The sequence below is a fragment of the Paramormyrops kingsleyae genome, chromosome 4 (genome assembly GCF_048594095.1).
Source record: "Paramormyrops kingsleyae isolate MSU_618 chromosome 4, PKINGS_0.4, whole genome shotgun sequence".
Lineage (NCBI taxonomy): Eukaryota > Metazoa > Chordata > Actinopteri > Osteoglossiformes > Mormyridae > Paramormyrops > Paramormyrops kingsleyae.
In genome coordinates, this window is record NC_132800.1 from 41,632,400 (window position 1) to 41,651,708 (window position 19,309).

The following is a 19,309-nucleotide window of genomic DNA, read 5'->3' on the forward strand; positions in this document are numbered from 1 at the left end:
AATTTTGGGGAGCGGTGTTGAGCGGAGCGGCGTAGTGTGAATTAGAGCACAGGAACGGCGGAGCCAGCAGCCTCGTGAGCGAGGAGCGGAAATTCTCACCGCTCCACTCCGCTCACATATTGCATTAAGCCTCCTTATGTCAGCCAGCTATCAGACATAGCTGTATTGACAAGAAGTCAAAGACAAAAAACTACTCAATAAAGTCTGAAGTTACACTCTCAGTGAATTCGCCAAAATATCTATAGTTAGTGAAAACTGTTAATGTTTAAGTAGCCGATTGCCACTACATGATACAGCTAGCTAGCCTACCTTTAAGTAGTTACACTCTTCAGCAGTTAAGTCTGCAGAGAATCTTGCAAAAAAAATCTGTCCCTAAATAATTTATACGGCGCGTGTGAGAAGAACTCATGATAAATAACAATAATACATATACGTGATCTGATCATCTGAGGTTGGAAAGGTACGTAAAAGAGTTTGAAGATGGGTAGATGGCTACTGGCTAGCTTACCTTTCAGAAGTGTTTAAGCTCCAGGTGCCTGGTGAAGGTTGAGGTAGTCCCGGCTGTCTCGGTCAAGGAAACTCTGCAAAATCTGCATTTTGCCGAATGCTTTTTTTTTTTTTTTTACCTGTGCTGCAGAAAAACTCTCTGTGTTCTATGAACGCAAACTTTATGACAGAAGAATTCGCTGACATTTTTTTCTGTACTTTAACTGACGAGGTTTACTACTCACTGTGATGCTGCATCTAAACATTTAACTATCGCTACAATTATTTTGCGCGTATAACGTGTATTTTGATTGGATGAGCGCCAATGTCTGAATCACAACAAAATGCATGTATGTTATCGATTGGTTGCATTTGAAGGGCGCTAAAGGCGAAATAATAATAATGTTGCACTATCGATTGTTACGTTGCGTGTCGATCTGAGACAAGACAAGACAAGACAGCGAGACCAAGACAAGACCGAGGGATCCGAGACCAAGACAAGACCAAGAAAATAGACCATCGAGACTGTGACAAGACCAAGACAGCGTAAAAGTGGTCTCGAGACCGATCTCGAGACCAAGACCGGTCTCAAGACATACAACTCTAACACACACACACACACACACACACACACACACAGCAGGTCCCAGAAACCTGACAAAAGGCATTGCTTTCCCAAATCACCCCCTTCCTATTATATATGTCCGTCTGACTAGAGAACGGGGTGGGGCCTGACCTCCCCAGTATTCCTCACCGGATGGACTCGGCCATCTTGGAGCTTTCTCTCTTCCTGTCGTCTGTGAGCTTCCGGATGAAGTAGACGAAGTCCAGGCCAAAGCAGAAAGCACTGCCCACTGCGCTGAGCAGCACCAGTTTGCTGTCGTCCACCGCCGCTGAGCTCATGGCGCCTTGCAGCTCCCGCATCACCTGCACCGCCATCATAATCATCATCAGAATATTCATAGCAACTAGGCATCTTTGAGCACACAATACATTAGTCTATATTAATACTCATTATTAAGGTTACCCATATACTAACATGGAAATCATTTTATGAAACACTGAGGGTCTTTCTCAATATGCCTACTTCACTGTACTTAATTGTGTTCTCATGTACCTGTTTTACAGGATCTTCCATTGTCTAAGACCAGTTACAATATTCAAGAACAGAAGTAAAAACCACCGGATTTTATTCTTGCCTCGAAACAAAAAAAGTTTAAATTATCACAAAACAAAAGGGTGGTTTGTGGTTTTGCACTGTGCAAAGTTTCGATGGTATACCATAGAAGTATTGCTATATATGAGCACCTGAAGAGAAAACACACAGGCATCATTCTGGAAGACGGACCACCAGAAAAGGCAAAAGACTTTTAAATATATTTTGTCCTTCTAGATGCTAAATACAGTCATTATTAAAGCCATAAATTTGACTAACTGCTATGTTAGAATTTTCATAATACTAATTCCATAATACCACTTAATAAGCATAAAGATTTATACAAATTGTTAACTTTTTCGCGTCACAATATGCATCTCATTACTATTTTAGGCAGACAATCTACTTAAGGAATTGTGGGAGAAAATAATGTGCGTATAGTGTCGAAAAGCCGGTGACCGTTATCTACAGCACTGCAATAACATACGGTTTGCTGTTGTCAAAATAAAATAAAATTAAACGGTTGAGTTGATTTTCTGGAGGAAAATTAATTGTTTAGATTAATCAACCAATCGTTAAAATACTCCACAGATTAATCCGTAGAAAAAGAGTCGTTAGTGAAAGCCCTAAAACAAGAACAACCCCATGATTCATTGGATCCCAAATTTGTTCTTGGAAGGCAAGTTATAGTGACCATAAGTACAATCTTTGCGTTCTTGGTATTGAGAAACACCCTAAGTAATCTTACCCCTCCATTAGATTTGTTATTACGTAACAGTTTGAGGTTAGAAAATCTATCCATTTTACAGCCACTTACCCAATACAGGGTCGTTATGAACCCATGAGTATCCCAGAAAGCACAGGACACAAGGGTGAGGACACCCATCACAGGACGTCAACACAACGACAATCAAACACACAATCGGCACGAATTACACACCAATTAGACTAAATGTGTGTCTTTGGATGATACTAAAAACTGTGGCGTGTCATGGACAAGGGGGACTCACATTGGGGTTCAGCGAGTTGTTCTCTGAGGACTTGGTGGAAAGCAGGATGTGCGTGAAGCCAACCTGCTTCTTCACCACGATGTCGCGGTAGCGGTAGGCACTCTCCGTCTGCCGTACGCTGAAGCGCAGCCGTCTGTCGAAGGCCGAGCGCTCCTCAAAGCGCCGCTTGGGCGCCACACCCAACGACCCCATGGGGGTGCTCTGTTGGCTCACTGAGCCATTAGCTGCTAAAGCTTCCATGAAGGAGGACGAACCTGTGGGCAGCAAAAGGGGGGTGTCACTGGGAAAAGATGGGGAAGGCCTGGGAAAGTGTGACTGGTGCAGGAACCCAAGTGGATATGGACACAGGCATAGTGAACATTCTAGAAGTTTGCTTAGAGAACCAGCACACATGTGAGACTTCAACATCAGCTCTTAACTGTCATTCAAATACAGTAGGTCACATGACCTTCCCTGCTATGTGAATAGATCACATGACCTCACCCACCCAGCTGTTACTGCTGGCAGAAAAAGTCACATGACCATATCTGCCCAGCTCTAATTGCTTACTATACTGTATTTGTCACATGAACTTCCCAATTATCATAGCAAGAATGTGGGAAATGGCCCGAGTTGTCATGGCGAGGCGCAGAATCTACCCAGCTGACAGTGGCAGAGGAAGCCCTACCTTTGCCATTGAGGGACTTCACTGCAGCGGTTGTGATGGGGACCTGAGGTGGGGGGAGCATGGTTTGGGTCCGTGGCCGTGTGCCCATGCGGGCTCTCTCATCCCTGGGCCCCAGCAGGGCCCCCACAGGCTTTTCTAGCAGGGATACCTCTGGGGGCACAGAGTCGGGCTCCTGGCCTGCCTGCTGGAGGCTGTGGGCAGCCTCGCTGGGCGACATCTCGCCAGCAGCACGGCTCTTCATAGGGCTCTTGGGCACCAAGATCTTGATGCCAGACCTTGTGAGGTCCATGCTCCGGCAGCCGGTGCCCACACCGTGCATTCCGACCATTCCCGGGGCTGTCTCAGCCAGGCGGTGGTACTTCGCAGCAGGCGGGAGATGCTGTGCATCCGATTTACCGTTCAAGTCGCCGGAGGCAGGCAACAGAAGCTGCTGTTGCTGCTTCAGAACAGAGGGGACAGCAGCGAGACTGGAAGAGGCAGCCCTGGGGCCATCGCTGGGCTGCGGCCTGCAGATCTGCTTGCGGGCATTATTAGCGGCACCAGGCCCAGAGTGGGGGGGGGGCCCGTCCTGCTGTAGCTCACCCTGCAGCCGGTTGAACTCGTGGATGAACTCCATGCAGTTGGACAGGTGCATCTCCGGCTGCCACGTGTCGCCCTCGTAGCTGTAGCCCCGCCAGCGTACCAGGTACTCCACCCTGCCCTTCTTGCTCTTCCGCTTGTCCATGATCCGCTCGACCTGGAGGCGTAATCACAAGCCTTTTATAAAACCAAATGTATCAGACACTTCAACCAAGACGCTAATATACTATGTCAAGCAAGTGATCATATCGTAAGACTAACCCTATCCCCAACCCCCCCCCCCAGCAAATTATACTGCCACCTCCGCCGGAAGATGGCTTGACCGGTGTCATATACTGAATTGTATGCTGTTACTTTAAGAGGAACCACATGTTGAACAGATAAGGTGTGGGGGAATATGTTAAGGACTGGGAAGTGAAGTAAAGAGTGGCGTTGTGAAAAAGAATGCTGTGCCTGCGTCCGTGATTAGATTCAGTAAGACCGAAGACGTGAATATAATACACAAAATATAACAACCGGCACTCCCAAAGCCCACCTGAATACTGTGACATTGGCGTATGCTAACATTTTAGCACACAATACCAAGTTATTCCCTAATGTGTGCTTTTCTCTGACATCACTGCCACTTATGCACCTTATCTTGCCCTGCCCACGATGGTTTCACATGCTACAAGTCATCTGACTGACCACAGAACGTGTCGCTCTACTCAGGCCAAAAAGGGAAGCGTCAACAGATCCAGCAATGCCAAAACCTTTTCCTGGGGCTCGGCACCAGATGTTACTCCTCAGCCTCTATGGTAACATCAAATTTTTAAAAATGGATCGGGGGGAGTGGTCTTCATATAGAGCAGAGGCACATAACCATAAAACTCCCGGTGACAGTCTGACCATTATGTGTGGGGGGAGGGGCACAGCACAGAAATTAATAGCAACAGGTAAGCATTATCTATCTGGCGTGAGGGGGGCATTAAGGGCCCCCTCCAGAACAGGCCACATAAACATCAAACTAAATTACACAAGAGGGGGAGGCTTTGGCCTGTCCATACAGCCACAAGCCCCGCCCCCATCCCGCAGCAGTATATGGGTCATAGGGACATGAGCAAACAGATCTTCTCAGGCGACACTAATGGAAGATGCTATTTTGAAAAAGCAGCCCTCTCTTTTGCTGCAGTGACGAGAGCCCAGTCTATCATATCATGAGGCAAGAACGTGTCGTTGCTCAGGTGGGAGGTTTCACTTTAAGAAACGATGAACAAATGACATAATATCAGACATCAAGTAACCATAGTGTCAGAAGTCTTCCCGGTTGCCTCTGTAAACTCTTGTAGCAACTCGTGTACATTTTCAGTGGACTATTTCCTGAAGAATGCCAGTTTTATGTAACCAAGGTTAATGGAGTACGTGCCCTTCTAGACTACTGGAAAATGCAAAACTTAAGTTTATATGTTTATACTTCAAACCTGCATTTCTATACATTGCCGAATAAACAGACACAGACACTTTTCCCTCATAAACATGCATCTACTTGAAACCCCAACCCTGAGCGTCCTAGAAAGCACACTGAAATGGCCATTGTCAAGCCGTCCATTTTGACCACAAACACACGCAAATAGTTCTCTAGCCTTCCTGATGATGAAGAGCTGACTGAGAGCCAGACCACCAAAGACATGAAAATGGGTCGCATCACACACAGTATTGTTGTATTTAACTATAAAAGACAGTAGCATTATTTTTTACAAATGGGGTACATTGTTGAATCCACAGTATTAGGAATCTTATCTTGTTTTTTTTCTGAAAGTATTGGTCTTTAATTATGACATTGGTTTTATGTTAATGTGTTCAAAATAAGATTTCAGATCCATATTTTTCCCTATTCCCATTCTCCTTATTTAGAGCTGCTGAAAGTCAACCAAATAAACTAACCGGAGTCGCCCGTCAAATACACAAAATCAAGAGAATACATACCCCTATAAATTACAGGCTTCCCTGAGCTGAGCAAACAAAGCTCATGATAACCAGAAAAAAGTGTCCCGCGGTGGCCAAAAATAACAGCGGCAGAACTGTGAGGCAGCTGAGCAGAGCAGAAAATGTAGGAAGTGGGCGATCACAGTGTGGGCCTGGTTCATGTACTGTGCTGTATGGGAATCCCCCTGTCTAAACATGCCCTCAAATCCCTTATCCAGAAAAGGATTCATTAGCACTGCACTGGTCCAAAACTTATCTTCATAAAATAAGATAAAGACACAGCGGTAGGTGACGTAAACTTACTTCAGAAGTCTATTAACACAAATAATTGTGTTGAGGTAACATATAACTAAATTTATAGACTTATTTGTTTTGATTTCTTTGTATGTGTGGAAACACTTTCTTTGTCAATTGGTTATGCAAATAACCTGCCTCTGAAACATAATACAACCACTGTCTTGAAAAAAAGTCGGGGTATTTACAATGCAAAAAAGTTTCTCACAAACCCATGTGGGAGTGATTTAAACAGCAAGGATGAAAATTATTATAATTGTCTCGGACAATGCATGCAGCACTCATGCAAAAGCAGTGGAGGTATAATTTCAACTCAATTTTAAAATCTTGAAAAGGAATGATCAGTAAAACTGCCAGACTTTTTTCTATGACAGTTCAATGTTTTAGCAAAGCTTAAACTCTCTGTGCTATAATTTCAAATTAGCAGTAGCCATGCCACCTGCAGTTCAGACTATGTAATCCCCTCAAGCTAAGCAAGTTTGCACCTGGCTAATACTTGGATGGGAGGTCAACTGAGAAAGCTGGGTTGGTGCTAGCAGAGGTGTTGATCTGGCCAACAGGTTAGCCCATCCTGTGGTTTGTGTGGGTCCCAATGCAATGAGGGGACACAGTGTGGTAGAAATGGTGATCACCAAATTGTAAATTGTAGCCAAAGCCAAAGTCCTGACTATCTGAGATCATAAAAAATCATTGGGTATCCTTCAAAGGGAGTAGAGGTGGTACCCTGAAGCCCTGGATAAACTGTCCACTTTGGCTCTTTCTAATCCGGTGACCTGAACACCCCCTATACTGTATGTAACTGGTGAATTCTCGCTTGCCCCTTCATCACCTTAGCTACTGTGTGGTGAGTGCACTGGTGCAGAATGGCTGCTGTCACATCATCCAGGTGAGTGCCACACCCAGTAAATTTACATACACACTAAGAAAATTAAATTACAGTAGTACCTCAGTTCTCGAACTCACTAAAAGTCAAACCAACCAGTTAAAAAAAAATGATCTAGAACTCGATCTGAATCTCAGAAGTCGAACCGTGAACGCCGATCTAAGATAACTTGGACGCGCAGGGAAATGAGTCACGGCACGTCTCTCAGCAGAAACGAAGGGTAACGCTTCAGCCTTGCATTCGCTGTGATTGCATCATGCATGTTTACACTAGCTGAATACATATATATACACAGTAAAAATCAGGGTTCTTACACCTTTTCCAACTTCAAATTCCAGCACTTTTCAAGCACTTTCAAGGTGCATTTTTATGCTTTTCCAGCACCTAACAACCGCGGTAAATTACGTTTATATATACTGTATGTACTTTTTCACATTTAAATCCATTGTGCTATTAAAAAAAAACACAATATGACATTTCAACTTAAATTGTTGAATACTTTCGCGTGAATTACACGATCAATAACAAATTGGCAAGGAAGTGCCCTTTAGACTGTTATCGTGCATTCCATTTGCCCTAGGAACTCGGCTTCCGAGTTTCGAAGCCGGAAGTGATGACATGCGCGCTCCCATTTCTCGGAGATCCGAGAAATATCTCGGATAACGCAGAGGATCCCGAGTTCAGAATCGAAGATGGCTGCGCCCTTTATCAACAGAAGGGAAAGTTGTAGCTTTATCCTGTTTAAGCACTACTTCTCATTTGTGGCTCATTAAATCGGTCGCACACACTATATCGTCCAATTTATCTGTGGACGTGTTGCTACGGAGTTTTATACGTGAAGCACCGCGCGTAATGTGTTATCAAGTGATATTGGTAACAATGGCTACCAATTAACCGTTCTAGAATTGGATTTCATGATTAGTCGGATTATTTGTCGGATTTAAGGTAGTTCGGGCTAATTGTAAGTGAACGAAGATAAAGGCCATTTAAACTGAGGTACCTTAAATCCGACAAGTTGTCCGGCTAAGCAAAAAATCTTGCTTTTTCCATATGGATCCATGGTATTGCTACTATATCCGACTCGGTTTTCCCGAGTTTTTAGCGGATGTGACGTAATATCGGAATCCGAAAATCGGATCCCGAGGCAAATGGAATGCACGATTACACCACTACAGCCACAAGCGCGGACTCGAGCGGAGTTATTTTCGTTACGTGCAAAATGCATTTTTAGCTAAAAGGAAAACTACTCCGTAAGATAACGAATTATTATGAAAGCAATGCAATTTCAAATTCAAGCAGATTCAAGCACATTGTCCAAAATCCAAGCACTTTTCTAACCTTGAAAACACTATATTAAAAATCAAGCATTTTCCAGGATTTCCAGCACCCGTACGAACCCTGAAAAATACATTTAGACAATAACAGTAATTATATTATTATATAATAAAATACATTTAAAAACAAAGATTTCTTATTAATTTAATATTAATAATAAACCATTAATACATTTAATAATAATAATATTGTCGTGCTGAGCAGGGACGGAACGGAGACAAAGGCGCAGATGTCAGGGTATCGGGGAATATGGGGTTTAATTACATGTAAGGCAGGCAAAACGCAGACGGACAATACAATAACCAGACTGGGGAAACAAACTGAAACATGGACTAAATACAGAGGACTAGTGACAACAACCAGAAACAGCTGATCACATGGGGATTATACACAAGGTTAATGAGGGGCGTGGCACACGGAAGGAGCAGACGATCGGGGCAGGACACATTGTCTCGAAGCAGAGAGTAGTTATTAGAGGCACAATGTCACAGTGGGCCTCCGTTCATAGTGGGGTACCGCAGGGTTCAATTTTAGGACCACTATTGTTCCTAATTTACATTAATGATATTGACACAAATACATACAGTAAACTGGTTAAATTTGCAGACGACACCAAGGTGGGCGGTGTAGCAGATACTGATCTAGCAGCAGAGAGGCTTCAACGGGATCTGGATTTAATTAGCGAATTGGCTGATACTTGGCAGATGAAATTTAACACAGATAAATGTAAAGTAATCCATGCAGGGAGCAGAAATATAAAGTACAGATATTTTATGGGTTCCACTGAAATAAAGGTAGCTGATTACGAGAAAGATCTCGGTATGTATGTTGATGCTTCCATGTCCCACTCTCGCCAGTGTGGGGAAGCAATAAAAAAGGCCAACAGAATGTTGGGTTATATCTCTAGGTGTGTGGAGTTTAAGTCAAGGGAGGTGATGTTACACTTATATAATTCCTTGGTAAGACCCCACCTAGAATACTGTGTGCAGGTTTGGTCACCATACCTCAAGAAGGACATTGCTGCCTTAGAAAAGGTGCAACGAAGAGCTACGAGAATGATTCCTGGTCTTAGAGGAATGTCTTATGAGGAGAGGATAGCGAAACTGAATCTGTTTAGCCTTGAGCATAGGAGACTAAGGGGGGATATGATTCAGGTCTATAAGATTCTAACAGGTCTGGATGCTGTTCAGCCAAATTACTATTTCAATATTAGTCTAAATACTAGAACTCGTGGCCATAGGTGGAAATTAGCGGGAGAACATTTCAAACTGGATTTAAGGAAGCACTTCTTTACACAGCGTGTAGTCAGAGTATGGAATAGTCTTCCTGATAACGTAGTGCAAGCTGAATCCTCGGGTTCCTTTAAATCAGAGCTTGATAAAATTTTAACAACTCTGAGCTATTAGTTAAGTTCTCCCCAAGCGAGCTTGATGGGCCGAATGGCCTCCTCTCGTTTGTATAGTTCTTATGTTCTTATGTTCACTGTATTGTGTTAGTCCGACTCAAACCAGACTTTTATGGCCAGTTTCCCAGTCAAGGATTAAGCCTAAGCCTAGACTAGCTTTGAGTTTCAATGGTGAATCTCCATTGATACTGCAATTTAGTCCAAGACTAGGCTTAATCCTTGTTTGGGAAACTGGCCCTTAAAGTACTAAATTAAATTTCTGAAAGTCAGCCTAGGACACCCACATAACATGATTGGGAATCGATTTACTCCTGCATGTATACGTTCAATCAGACTCAAACTGGCCGAGGTGCTCTGCAGGTTCCCCCTCTGGGCTTTAATCCAGAAGAAGCTTGAAGCATAGCAGAGGACGTACAGCACGTATGAAATGTACAGCACTGTAAAGCTGTCCAATGCCAGCGGTCAACTAAAGGGTGCTTTCCCAACACACCAGGTACTGTACTTTTGGTACTTCAAGAAGGTACCAAAAGTACGGTAGTTCAAGATGATGGTTTTACACTGCCGTAGAAACTGGTACCGGTGCCGAATGACATCACAAAAGTGAGGTGGGGTATTTTGTACTGAATTGGAATAATGGCTGTAGTAGGACTGGACGACGTGCGACATTAATACCAACATCGCATGTTATGCACATCCAATTCTTACATCACGAGCCAGCTAGATTAAGATCAGGATTTTTCTTACCTTCAGTTTGGTATGGATATTATAGTGCAGGGAGTTAAATATTGCCAAAACATTTTTACTCTGTCATAGGAAAACAAAACTTTTCAATTTTTACAAGTTTTGCAATTTTAATGATTATTCCTTTTCAAGATTATCTAGTATATGTTTAAAGATCAGTTTAAAGTTTATCTCCCCTGCTTCTGAATGAACTCTGCATGCTTACTCAGAGACAATCATAATAATTTTCATCCTTTATATTATAGGACTGGACAATGTGTGATATTAAAACCTAACATCGCATGTTATGCACATCCAATTCTTATATCACTAGACAGCTAGATTAAGATCAGGCTTTTTCTTACTTTCAGTATGGTATGGATATTATAGCAGTCTCGCTAAAATATTTTTACTGTGTCATAGGAAAAAAAAACTTAAATTTTGCGATTTTAATGATTATTCATTTTTAAGATTATCTAGTATATGTTCAGTTTAAAGAACTACCACTGTTTTTGCTTGAGCGTTGCATGTGTTCTCAAAGACAATCATAATCATTTTCATCCTTGCTGTTTAAATTACTCCTAGATGGATTTGTGGGAAATTTATGTTGAACACCTTTTTTGTTTCATAAATACCCCAATATTTATGACAAAAAAAAAAATCACATTGCAATATTTGAAAAAATTCCAATATCCTGCTGTCATAGAATATCATACAAAAATCTTTATTTCTTGCTCTGCTATCTTGGTCTTGTTGTATCTGTTCTTGCAAACAGATTGCAATTAAAGCTTGTGCCACTTCATTTATCCAGCCATCCATTATTATTTTTGTTACATCTGAGACGTAATAGGTCAATCTAGTTAAACCTATAGCCCAGTTAAACCTACACTCAATTAAAGGATTATTAGGAACACCTGTTCAATTTCTCATTAATGCAATTATCTAATCAACCAATCACATGGCAGTTGCTTCAATGCATTTAGGGGTGTGGTCCTGGTCAAGACAATCTCCTGAACTCCAAACTGAATGTCAGAATGGGAAAGAAAGGTGATTTAAGCAATTTTGAGCGTGGCATGGTTGTTGGTGCCAGACGGGCCGGTCTGAGTATTTCACAATCTGCTCAGTTACTGGGATTTTCACGCACAACCATTTCTAAGGTTTACAAAGAATGGTGTGCAAAGGGAAAAACATCCAATATGCGGCAGTCCTGTGGGCGAAAACCGAGGTATGCAGCAAAGCATTTGTGAAGCCACAACACGCACAACCTTGAGGCGGATGGGCTACAACAGCAGAAGACCCCACCGGGTACCACTCATCTCCACTACAAATAGGAAAAAGAGGCTACAATTTGCACGAGCTCACCAAAATTGGACAGTTGAAGACTGGAAAAATGTTGCCTGGTCTGATGAGTCTCGATTTCTGTTGAGACATTCAAATGGTAGAGTCAGAATTTGGCGTAAACAGAATGAGAACATGGATCCATCATGCCTTGTTACCACTGTGCAGGCTGGTGGTGGTGGTGTAATGGTGTGGGGGATGTTTTCTTGGCACACTTTAGGCCCCTTAGTGCCAATTGGGCATCGTTTAAATGCCACGGCCTACCTGAGCATTGTTTCTGACCATGTCCATCCCTTTATGACCACCATGTACCCATCCTCTGATGGCTACTTCCAGCAGGATAATGCACCATGTCACAAAGCTCGAATCATTTCAAATTGGTTTCTTGAACATGACAATGAGTTCACTGTACTAAAATGGCCCTCACAGTCACCAGATTTCAAACCAATAGAGCATCTTTGGGATGTGGTGGAACGGGAGCTTCGTGCCCTGGATGTGCATCCCACAAATCTCCATCAACTGAAAGATGCTATCCTATCAATATGGGCCAACATTTCTAAAGAATGCTTTTAGCACCTTGTTGAATCAATGCCACGTAGAATTAAGGTAGTTCTGAAGGCGAAAGGGGGTCAAACACCGTATTAGTATGGTGTTCCTAATAATCCTTTAGGTGAGTGTATAGTGTGAGGTGTAGAGCTGGGTGGGAATCGGTGCCATTGGCTTTGGAAAAACTGAATTGACAGTGCTGTCACTCTAGCTTCACAATTGCTTGTGGGATTAGAGTGCTGACATTTCAGGGACTCCCCATGCCTGCATTTCCTCCTGCCTCTGCCTCCTACTTATGCTGCCATAGCCATATCTGCCGGAGCATTGCACTTCATATTGCACTCATCTACCTTTTAGCACTGCCTATAGTTTCCCTTACTTTGACTAATTGCATGTATTTCCCCTACTTCTCCTGGAGGGAGCTGCCTGGAGACCTCAATCTATCAAGATGTCCAGCACACCCTGCTACATGTGACATCGCCTCTAGCAATGACGTCCATGCATCCAGCTCGCCATTCTGCCTGTGTCATCTTCCTTGTATGACCCGCTCCCTGCCTTCTGGCTGCCTGGTGGTTGGAGGGAGCGGTGGCACCGGCTTGCCATCTCCCCCCTGCTCCCCGTTTGTGTCTCAGATTTAACTGTATTTGACTCTCCCTGCCGGCCCCTGGAGGATGGGCTCCCCCTTTGAGTCTGGTCCCTCCCAAGGTTTCTTCCTTCTAGGGAGTTTTTCCTTGCCACTGTCGCCTATGGCTTACTCACTGGGGGCTTTGGGTGGGGATGCTGTAAAGCGCTTTGGGACAATGTGATGTTGTGATAATGCGCTATACAAAAATAAATTTGTTGGTGTTGTTGTTTGTTGGGAAAAGACCAATACTAACAAGCTGGAAGGAGCCATTTTGCAAAATATTGTCATGGAGTCGGAAATACTATGGTCAATAAATCAATTCCCCTCCCATGTATGTATACTGGAACAAGGACAGTAGTCTGATTAAGTGGCGTAGTCGAGCTATAACAATAGTTAAACACTATATAAATGCAATTTTCATTCATTCATAATGTCTGTACAGAATTGAAAGAAAAAGCCTATTTTTTAGCGATAAAAGAAATGTATGTGCATAACATGTGATATTAGTACCAACATCACACAACAACCAGCCCAATAATGTACTATAGCCATTTTTCGAATTCAGTACAAAATTCCCCCCCTTGCTTTGTGATGTCAGTTAACAGTGGTACCAGTCTTTATGCCAGTGCAAGACACTGTGAATAGCCCAATCCAAGGCTGTTTGCCCCAGGGAAACTGAAAAGGCTAAGAGTTAAAAGCACATACCAGTCCTGTCTTTAGCATCCATTTATAACTACCTAAACACCACCAAACTTCATGTTAAAATTGAGCAAAATTCAGATTTCACAAACTGTATACCACTCAATTTAAAAACTGTTATTTGAACTGAATTAGCCACACCCAAAGGAACTTGAATTGTAATTAGAGTAGAACCTTGGAACTCGAACACCTCTTAAGTCGATGAACTCTGAATGGATCTGTTGAATTTATTTTGACTTGTACCGCGACTGCAATCTTGGAAATTGACCATCCTTGCTAAAATTTGTATGTTCAACTCTACCAATCCAGACCTCAGAAGAGAAAAATCTAACCGCAGCTCGACCGAAAACTCAGGACACAGCAAAACATAACAGATAACAACATATTAAAACTTATATGGATGGAGACGCGTCTCCCATTCCAAACAATAACCCCTCCATCACTCCTCCTCTCCACCTACCACTTCCAGTATGCCATCAGCTCACTTCAATACAGGTGTCCAGGTGTCTGGAATGAATTAAATTTGTGTTAAATTTTCTCTTCTCAGTATCACTGTATTAAATTCAAAGAAATGAAATGCAATCACACAAAATAGGAATGTTACTTAATCTAACAAAACATAATTATACAACAGATGTTGCATCTTTCAAGGTAGTAGCTGTATGTATTGAGGGTATGAGTGGGTAAAGTGGCCTTTAAATTTGCTTGACTGTAAGAGAAAATTTGTCTATAACTTTTAGCTTATTCCACCAATAAACATTAAAAGTATACATGGCAAAAAAAAAAATTCTTGCTCTTTTTTTTCCATAGTTGCTCATATTTATTTCCTTATATATAGAACATTACGTTTTGTCTATCAGTTCAACCTATAACAAAAAGCAAAACATCGTGGCAAATACAATTATGCTTTATTCCAATAAACAATTCATTGTTCAGTACTATTACATTTAATCAACAAAAGATCTTCAAAGGTTTTATCATTTAGATTGCAGCGCTCTGACTTGAAAATACTTCCTGCTGCACTGAAGATTCTCTCAACAGGTGCAAAGGAAGCTGGTATAGCAAGGTATTTGCAGGCAAGTTGTGCTAGCTCAGGAAAGCTGGTTTGGTTTCCTTTCCAGTAGGCCAAAGGGTCAGCATCCTCTGCTAAACATGGTTGACTCAAGTATACAATGACATCACGAGTAGCTTTAGCGATATCTGATGGACTAGTTTGGCTCTCCATGTAGGAAAAGAGTTTGGGACGTTTCACTGGTTGGGCAGTCCAGTCACTATAGCCAGCACTGAATTTTGGAGAGAGACACTCAACTTTTCCTATGAGGAGATCCTTTATGGTGTTTACTTCTTCACCAGTACACCAGTCCAGTTTGAATCTTGGGTCAAGAGTGGAAGCCATCTGAAAGCACTGAATGTCTTCAAATTTTGCAAGATGCTTCTCAACCAAGCTCTGGAGAATGGACACCAAGTTGTTGTTGCCAGTCATCTTCATGTTTTTGACTGCATGCCTTAAACCTCGAACACATGGAATCACCAAGCTGGAGGTTACTACTTTCTCTACCTGACACCTATCTGTCACTTCCTCAAAGGGCTCCAGCACCACACATAATTCCTGTATGATTTTAAATTCAGTGGACGATAGCTGGACAGAGCACTGTAGCTGAGCAAGGACATAACTGGGAATGTTAAGGACCGACTTCAGCATCTTCAACTGGCTATTCCAACGGGCAGCATTCCCAGGATAAATCTTGTGATCTCCTAAAATCTCAGTAGCGACTGGAGACTTATGGCAGAAAGACACAAGTTTTTGGATTTTGTCTAGCAAGTTTTTCACAGAACCAACTTGATCCAGGGCATCACGAACCACAAGTTGCAATGTGTGGACAAAGCATGGACTTCTTTCTGGAGGGAAGTACATTATCTCCTCATCAATGTTCACCACATGAAGATCAGATGTGTCATCCTGTTCCTCCTCTTCACCATCAATATTAGTTATTGGTGGGAAGAGGTTGAATGCCTTTATCAGGTTAGATGCACTATCAGTAACAATGAATGATACTTTGTTCTTAATGTCATAAGTTGATAAAATATCCTCATACATTCCACAAATGTTCTCCGCTGTAAGTCTTCCTTTGAATCGCTGGCAACTCAATGTTACATTCTGCAATGTAAAATTTGACATGAAATTACCCGTCATGCCAAAAAATGATCTCATGGATCGGTTTGACCATAGATCCACTGTCAGGCAAATATTGTAGGCATTATGCATCTGATTAATTAAATGATATTTTACAGAAGTGGTGCGCTGAGGAATGAGGTTCTCGGTGAGGTCTCTCCGAGAAGGCATTATGAATAATGGTTCAGCCAACTGCAAAACTGCGATGAAATCCTTATTTTCTACAGTAGAGAGGGGAAGGAGTCCATTTACAATGTATGTCACAATGCTGTCTGTAAGAGCAACTTGACGACTATCCATTGGTTCCCATTTAGAGCTGGTTTCAGCTTCAGCTGGCATAGTATCTATAACAGTTTGGTTAGGGGTGACTGGGTCATCAATGGGTTCTGACTTCACCAAAAGTTCAGGATGTTTCATCTGAAAAAGAAAATATGTATTTCTTATTTTGTAAATATAGTGAAAACCAGTGTAAAGTACAAATATTCCTATATGAAAATTCATTGCACTTAATATGGACAGTACAGCTGAAATGGCATGAAAAATTCACGGCACGATTAAAGTACAGTGGTACCTCGGTTCTCGAACTCATTAGAACTCGAATTTCTTGAAAGTCGAACAAACCAGTTTGACCTAGAACTCAATCTGAATATCAGAAGTCGAACCGTGAACGCTTACCTAATATAAATTGTACGCGCCAGGAAATGAGTCATACTACAATGCAATTCTTACTTGAATGCCGTCTTCACAGACTGGACGATTAACCAAATAAAGCAGCGCAACATTACAGTAACTAATAATAAATAAACCAACGTACGTGTACTACTAGAGCATTTATGTCATTTATTTAATCTATTAACTATTAAACTATTTTAAGAGGTAAATTAACTGAAAATCAGTTCTCACTGCTTTACGTGATATTCGGGAGAAATATCAGATTATGCATCGGAACTGCCTGGGATACAAATGTTATGCTAAACTCTCCAGCCAATAAGGGCAAAGGTGTGTCGTCACGGAGGCAGTTCCAGTTTGTGCAGCTGGGTGAGAGGCCGCAATGCAGCTAACCATAATGCATTGAGTCAGGATCAGAATGCATTACTTTAAGCCAGCGCTGTAAGCAAGTCGAACACACCCAATGACCGGACTGGGGAAACAAACTGAAATGCAGACTTATGGTGCGTTCGATTATTTCTCTCCAAGTCGGAACTCGGATGAAAACGTCACGAAAAACGTCACTTCCCGTCGGAAACACGCCTCTTTTATGACGTTGAAGTTGGACAAGATTTTGTTGTCCGAGTTGCCCCTGTGACGTAATTTCAACATGGTGACTTGGTTTGTTTGTACCGTTCGAAAAAAGAATATCGCTATGAACGTACTAAAATATTTTATAAAGCTTTTAATGTGGTTTGACTAGTTCATGTTTCTTGTTTGTCTCTCGGAAAAATCTCCATTTCTCCATTTTCTCCATTTGGAAAACTCCAAATCTGCTAAAATATAAAGCAACAACACACAGCAACGTGTTCATGGAGGCAGCCATGTTTGTTCCGAGATGTGGGTAGCTCGAACGGGAGATTGTCGGACGTGATGTCACTCAACTCGGAATTTCCGAGTTTCGAGAGAAAAACGAACGCACCATAAATACAGAGGTAGTGACAACAACCAGAAACTGCTGATCACATGGGGATCCCACAGGAGGTTAACGAGGGGGCGTTAAGAAAAAAATGCTCTTCTTGTTTTGCCCTGTTCATTTTGTGTTTAAATGCTAAAAAAAAAACATATTTAGGTGTAATTTGGGGGGCCGGGAACCAATTAATTGGTTTTCCATTATTTCTTATGGGAAAAATTCGATCAGAACTTGAACTTTTTAGGATTTGATCTGGAGTCCGGAACGGATTAAGTTCGAGAACCGAGGTACCATTGTATATGCCAAAACTGTTTTTGTTTTTTAATATGCCACACTTCACACCCTCTCTCTGTATAAACTCATTTAATTCATATTAATTTGTTTACTCACAAAAAGTCTTGTCTTTTTAAATTTGCACAGCAAGCCTCACTGACATGGTTCAATGAATGTCAGCCTATCCCCTCTGATCTATGAGCCTCGCCCTTTATTAAATCTGTGGTGATCTCAGCCCTATTTATTTATTATACAGTAAAACTTTTTTAATTTTGGTTTTTAGTATGACAATTTTTCAGTAGAACTATTATTATTTTTTACGTCTATTTATTATCACATGGCTACTTTAAATGTCTTTCAGCTGTCACTGTTCATATGGCGGAGACCTTACAGTTCACTGCAGGTTATGTTCTGACTGTATACTTTGCATGTGGCAAACAAAACCCTTTAATACTCCTTAAAATTGTCGTTGCCACTTTCAATTTGAAGAAATAAGGAGCATCGCCCCCAGGTTCCCGATGACTGCGACTTCTAGATACATTTTATTTCGGTCTGGATTCGAAAATACAGAACAAATTGCGTCCTGTATTAGTTCACAATTGAAATCAGCGTTTCGTCTTTAATAAATGCTGATCCTGCGAAATATGGGACGGGTAGCAACTTTACTCAAAGTACCAGCCTGCGGCGTGTTTTTCATTCTTAAATTCGTCCCGCCAATCCATCGATTTCCACGGAGGATAAAAACACTAATCAGCGGACGTAAAATTTTACCGACGCCGCCGCCTATCCCCCACCTCTCGGTCTGCAAGTATTAACGCACTCTGTTCATAAGATCATTTTTACTGCACTTTTAAATTCAAGTTGCCTGCTAAAACTGAAGAATTCCCAGCCCGGGCTCCTCGGGTTATTTCACTTACGTTTTGCATTGCGGCGTAACGTGACGGATGTCGCTCTCTCAGATGGTGTATAAGGTTTGATGTGCTACCTGCTTTGGTCGGTATGGCTCTGCCACATGCTCTACAAATTGGCCAGTCGCTCTTAATAATAACTCCGTCTTTTTTTCTGAATCCAAAATGTGTCCACACGGCTGAACGGATTCTGTGTTCTGGAGGGTGCAATTCACCGACAACGTCATTTGGACCCTCCGTCTCCTCAGACCAGGCCGACATCTTTCGCCTGTACAACTAGCTAGCCAGCTAAACAAAGGATGTTATCCACTGTAGCCGGAAGTGTTGCACCTGCGCATGCGTTATGAAAATTGTTACGAATTCTCAGTTTAGGAATTAAAGAAATTAATGCGAATTTCGAACATTAAATGTTACGGATATTCATGTGAAAATACATTATTATCTAAATTCCATGTCTATTTTGTGCCTTTGTCTTTTGGACTACTGTCACACTCTTTCACCTGTTGTTACTGCCGAATTATTGCAATACTACCTAGTTATGCACCCGTGCACATTGCTCGTCAGTCTTTTTCAAATGTGTTGTACTTTTCTTAAAGCAAATATATATACAACACAGATTTTTATAT

At 42.0% G+C, this 19,309-nt stretch overlaps 1 protein-coding gene across 6 annotated transcripts in view; it reads right to left on the reverse strand.

Annotated features, from left to right (window-relative positions):
• Positions 1-18,988, reverse strand: part of LOC111858972 (chromodomain Y-like protein) — a 27,389-nt gene extending 8,401 nt beyond the window's left edge. For 2 of the 6 annotated variants that reach the window (XM_072711357.1, XM_072711354.1), the window contains exons 1-6: positions 18,693-18,988; positions 14,783-16,298; positions 14,169-14,215; positions 3,320-4,055; positions 2,653-2,906; positions 1,241-1,413 (exon numbers count right to left, since the gene is read on the reverse strand). In XM_072711357.1, coding sequence (XP_072567458.1) covers positions 1,241-1,413; positions 2,653-2,906; positions 3,320-4,043 — 1,151 coding nt within the window. In that variant the 5' untranslated portion in view covers positions 4,044-4,055; positions 14,169-14,215; positions 14,783-16,298; positions 18,693-18,988. Of the gene's footprint in view, positions 1-1,240; positions 1,414-2,652; positions 2,907-3,319; positions 4,056-5,863; positions 6,453-14,166; positions 14,216-14,597; positions 16,299-18,692 lie in introns of those variants that run through there. The other 4 variants (XM_072711355.1, XM_072711356.1, XM_072711353.1 and 1 more) reach the window with 4 other exon arrangements.
• Positions 18,989-19,309: the final 321 nt, after the last annotated feature.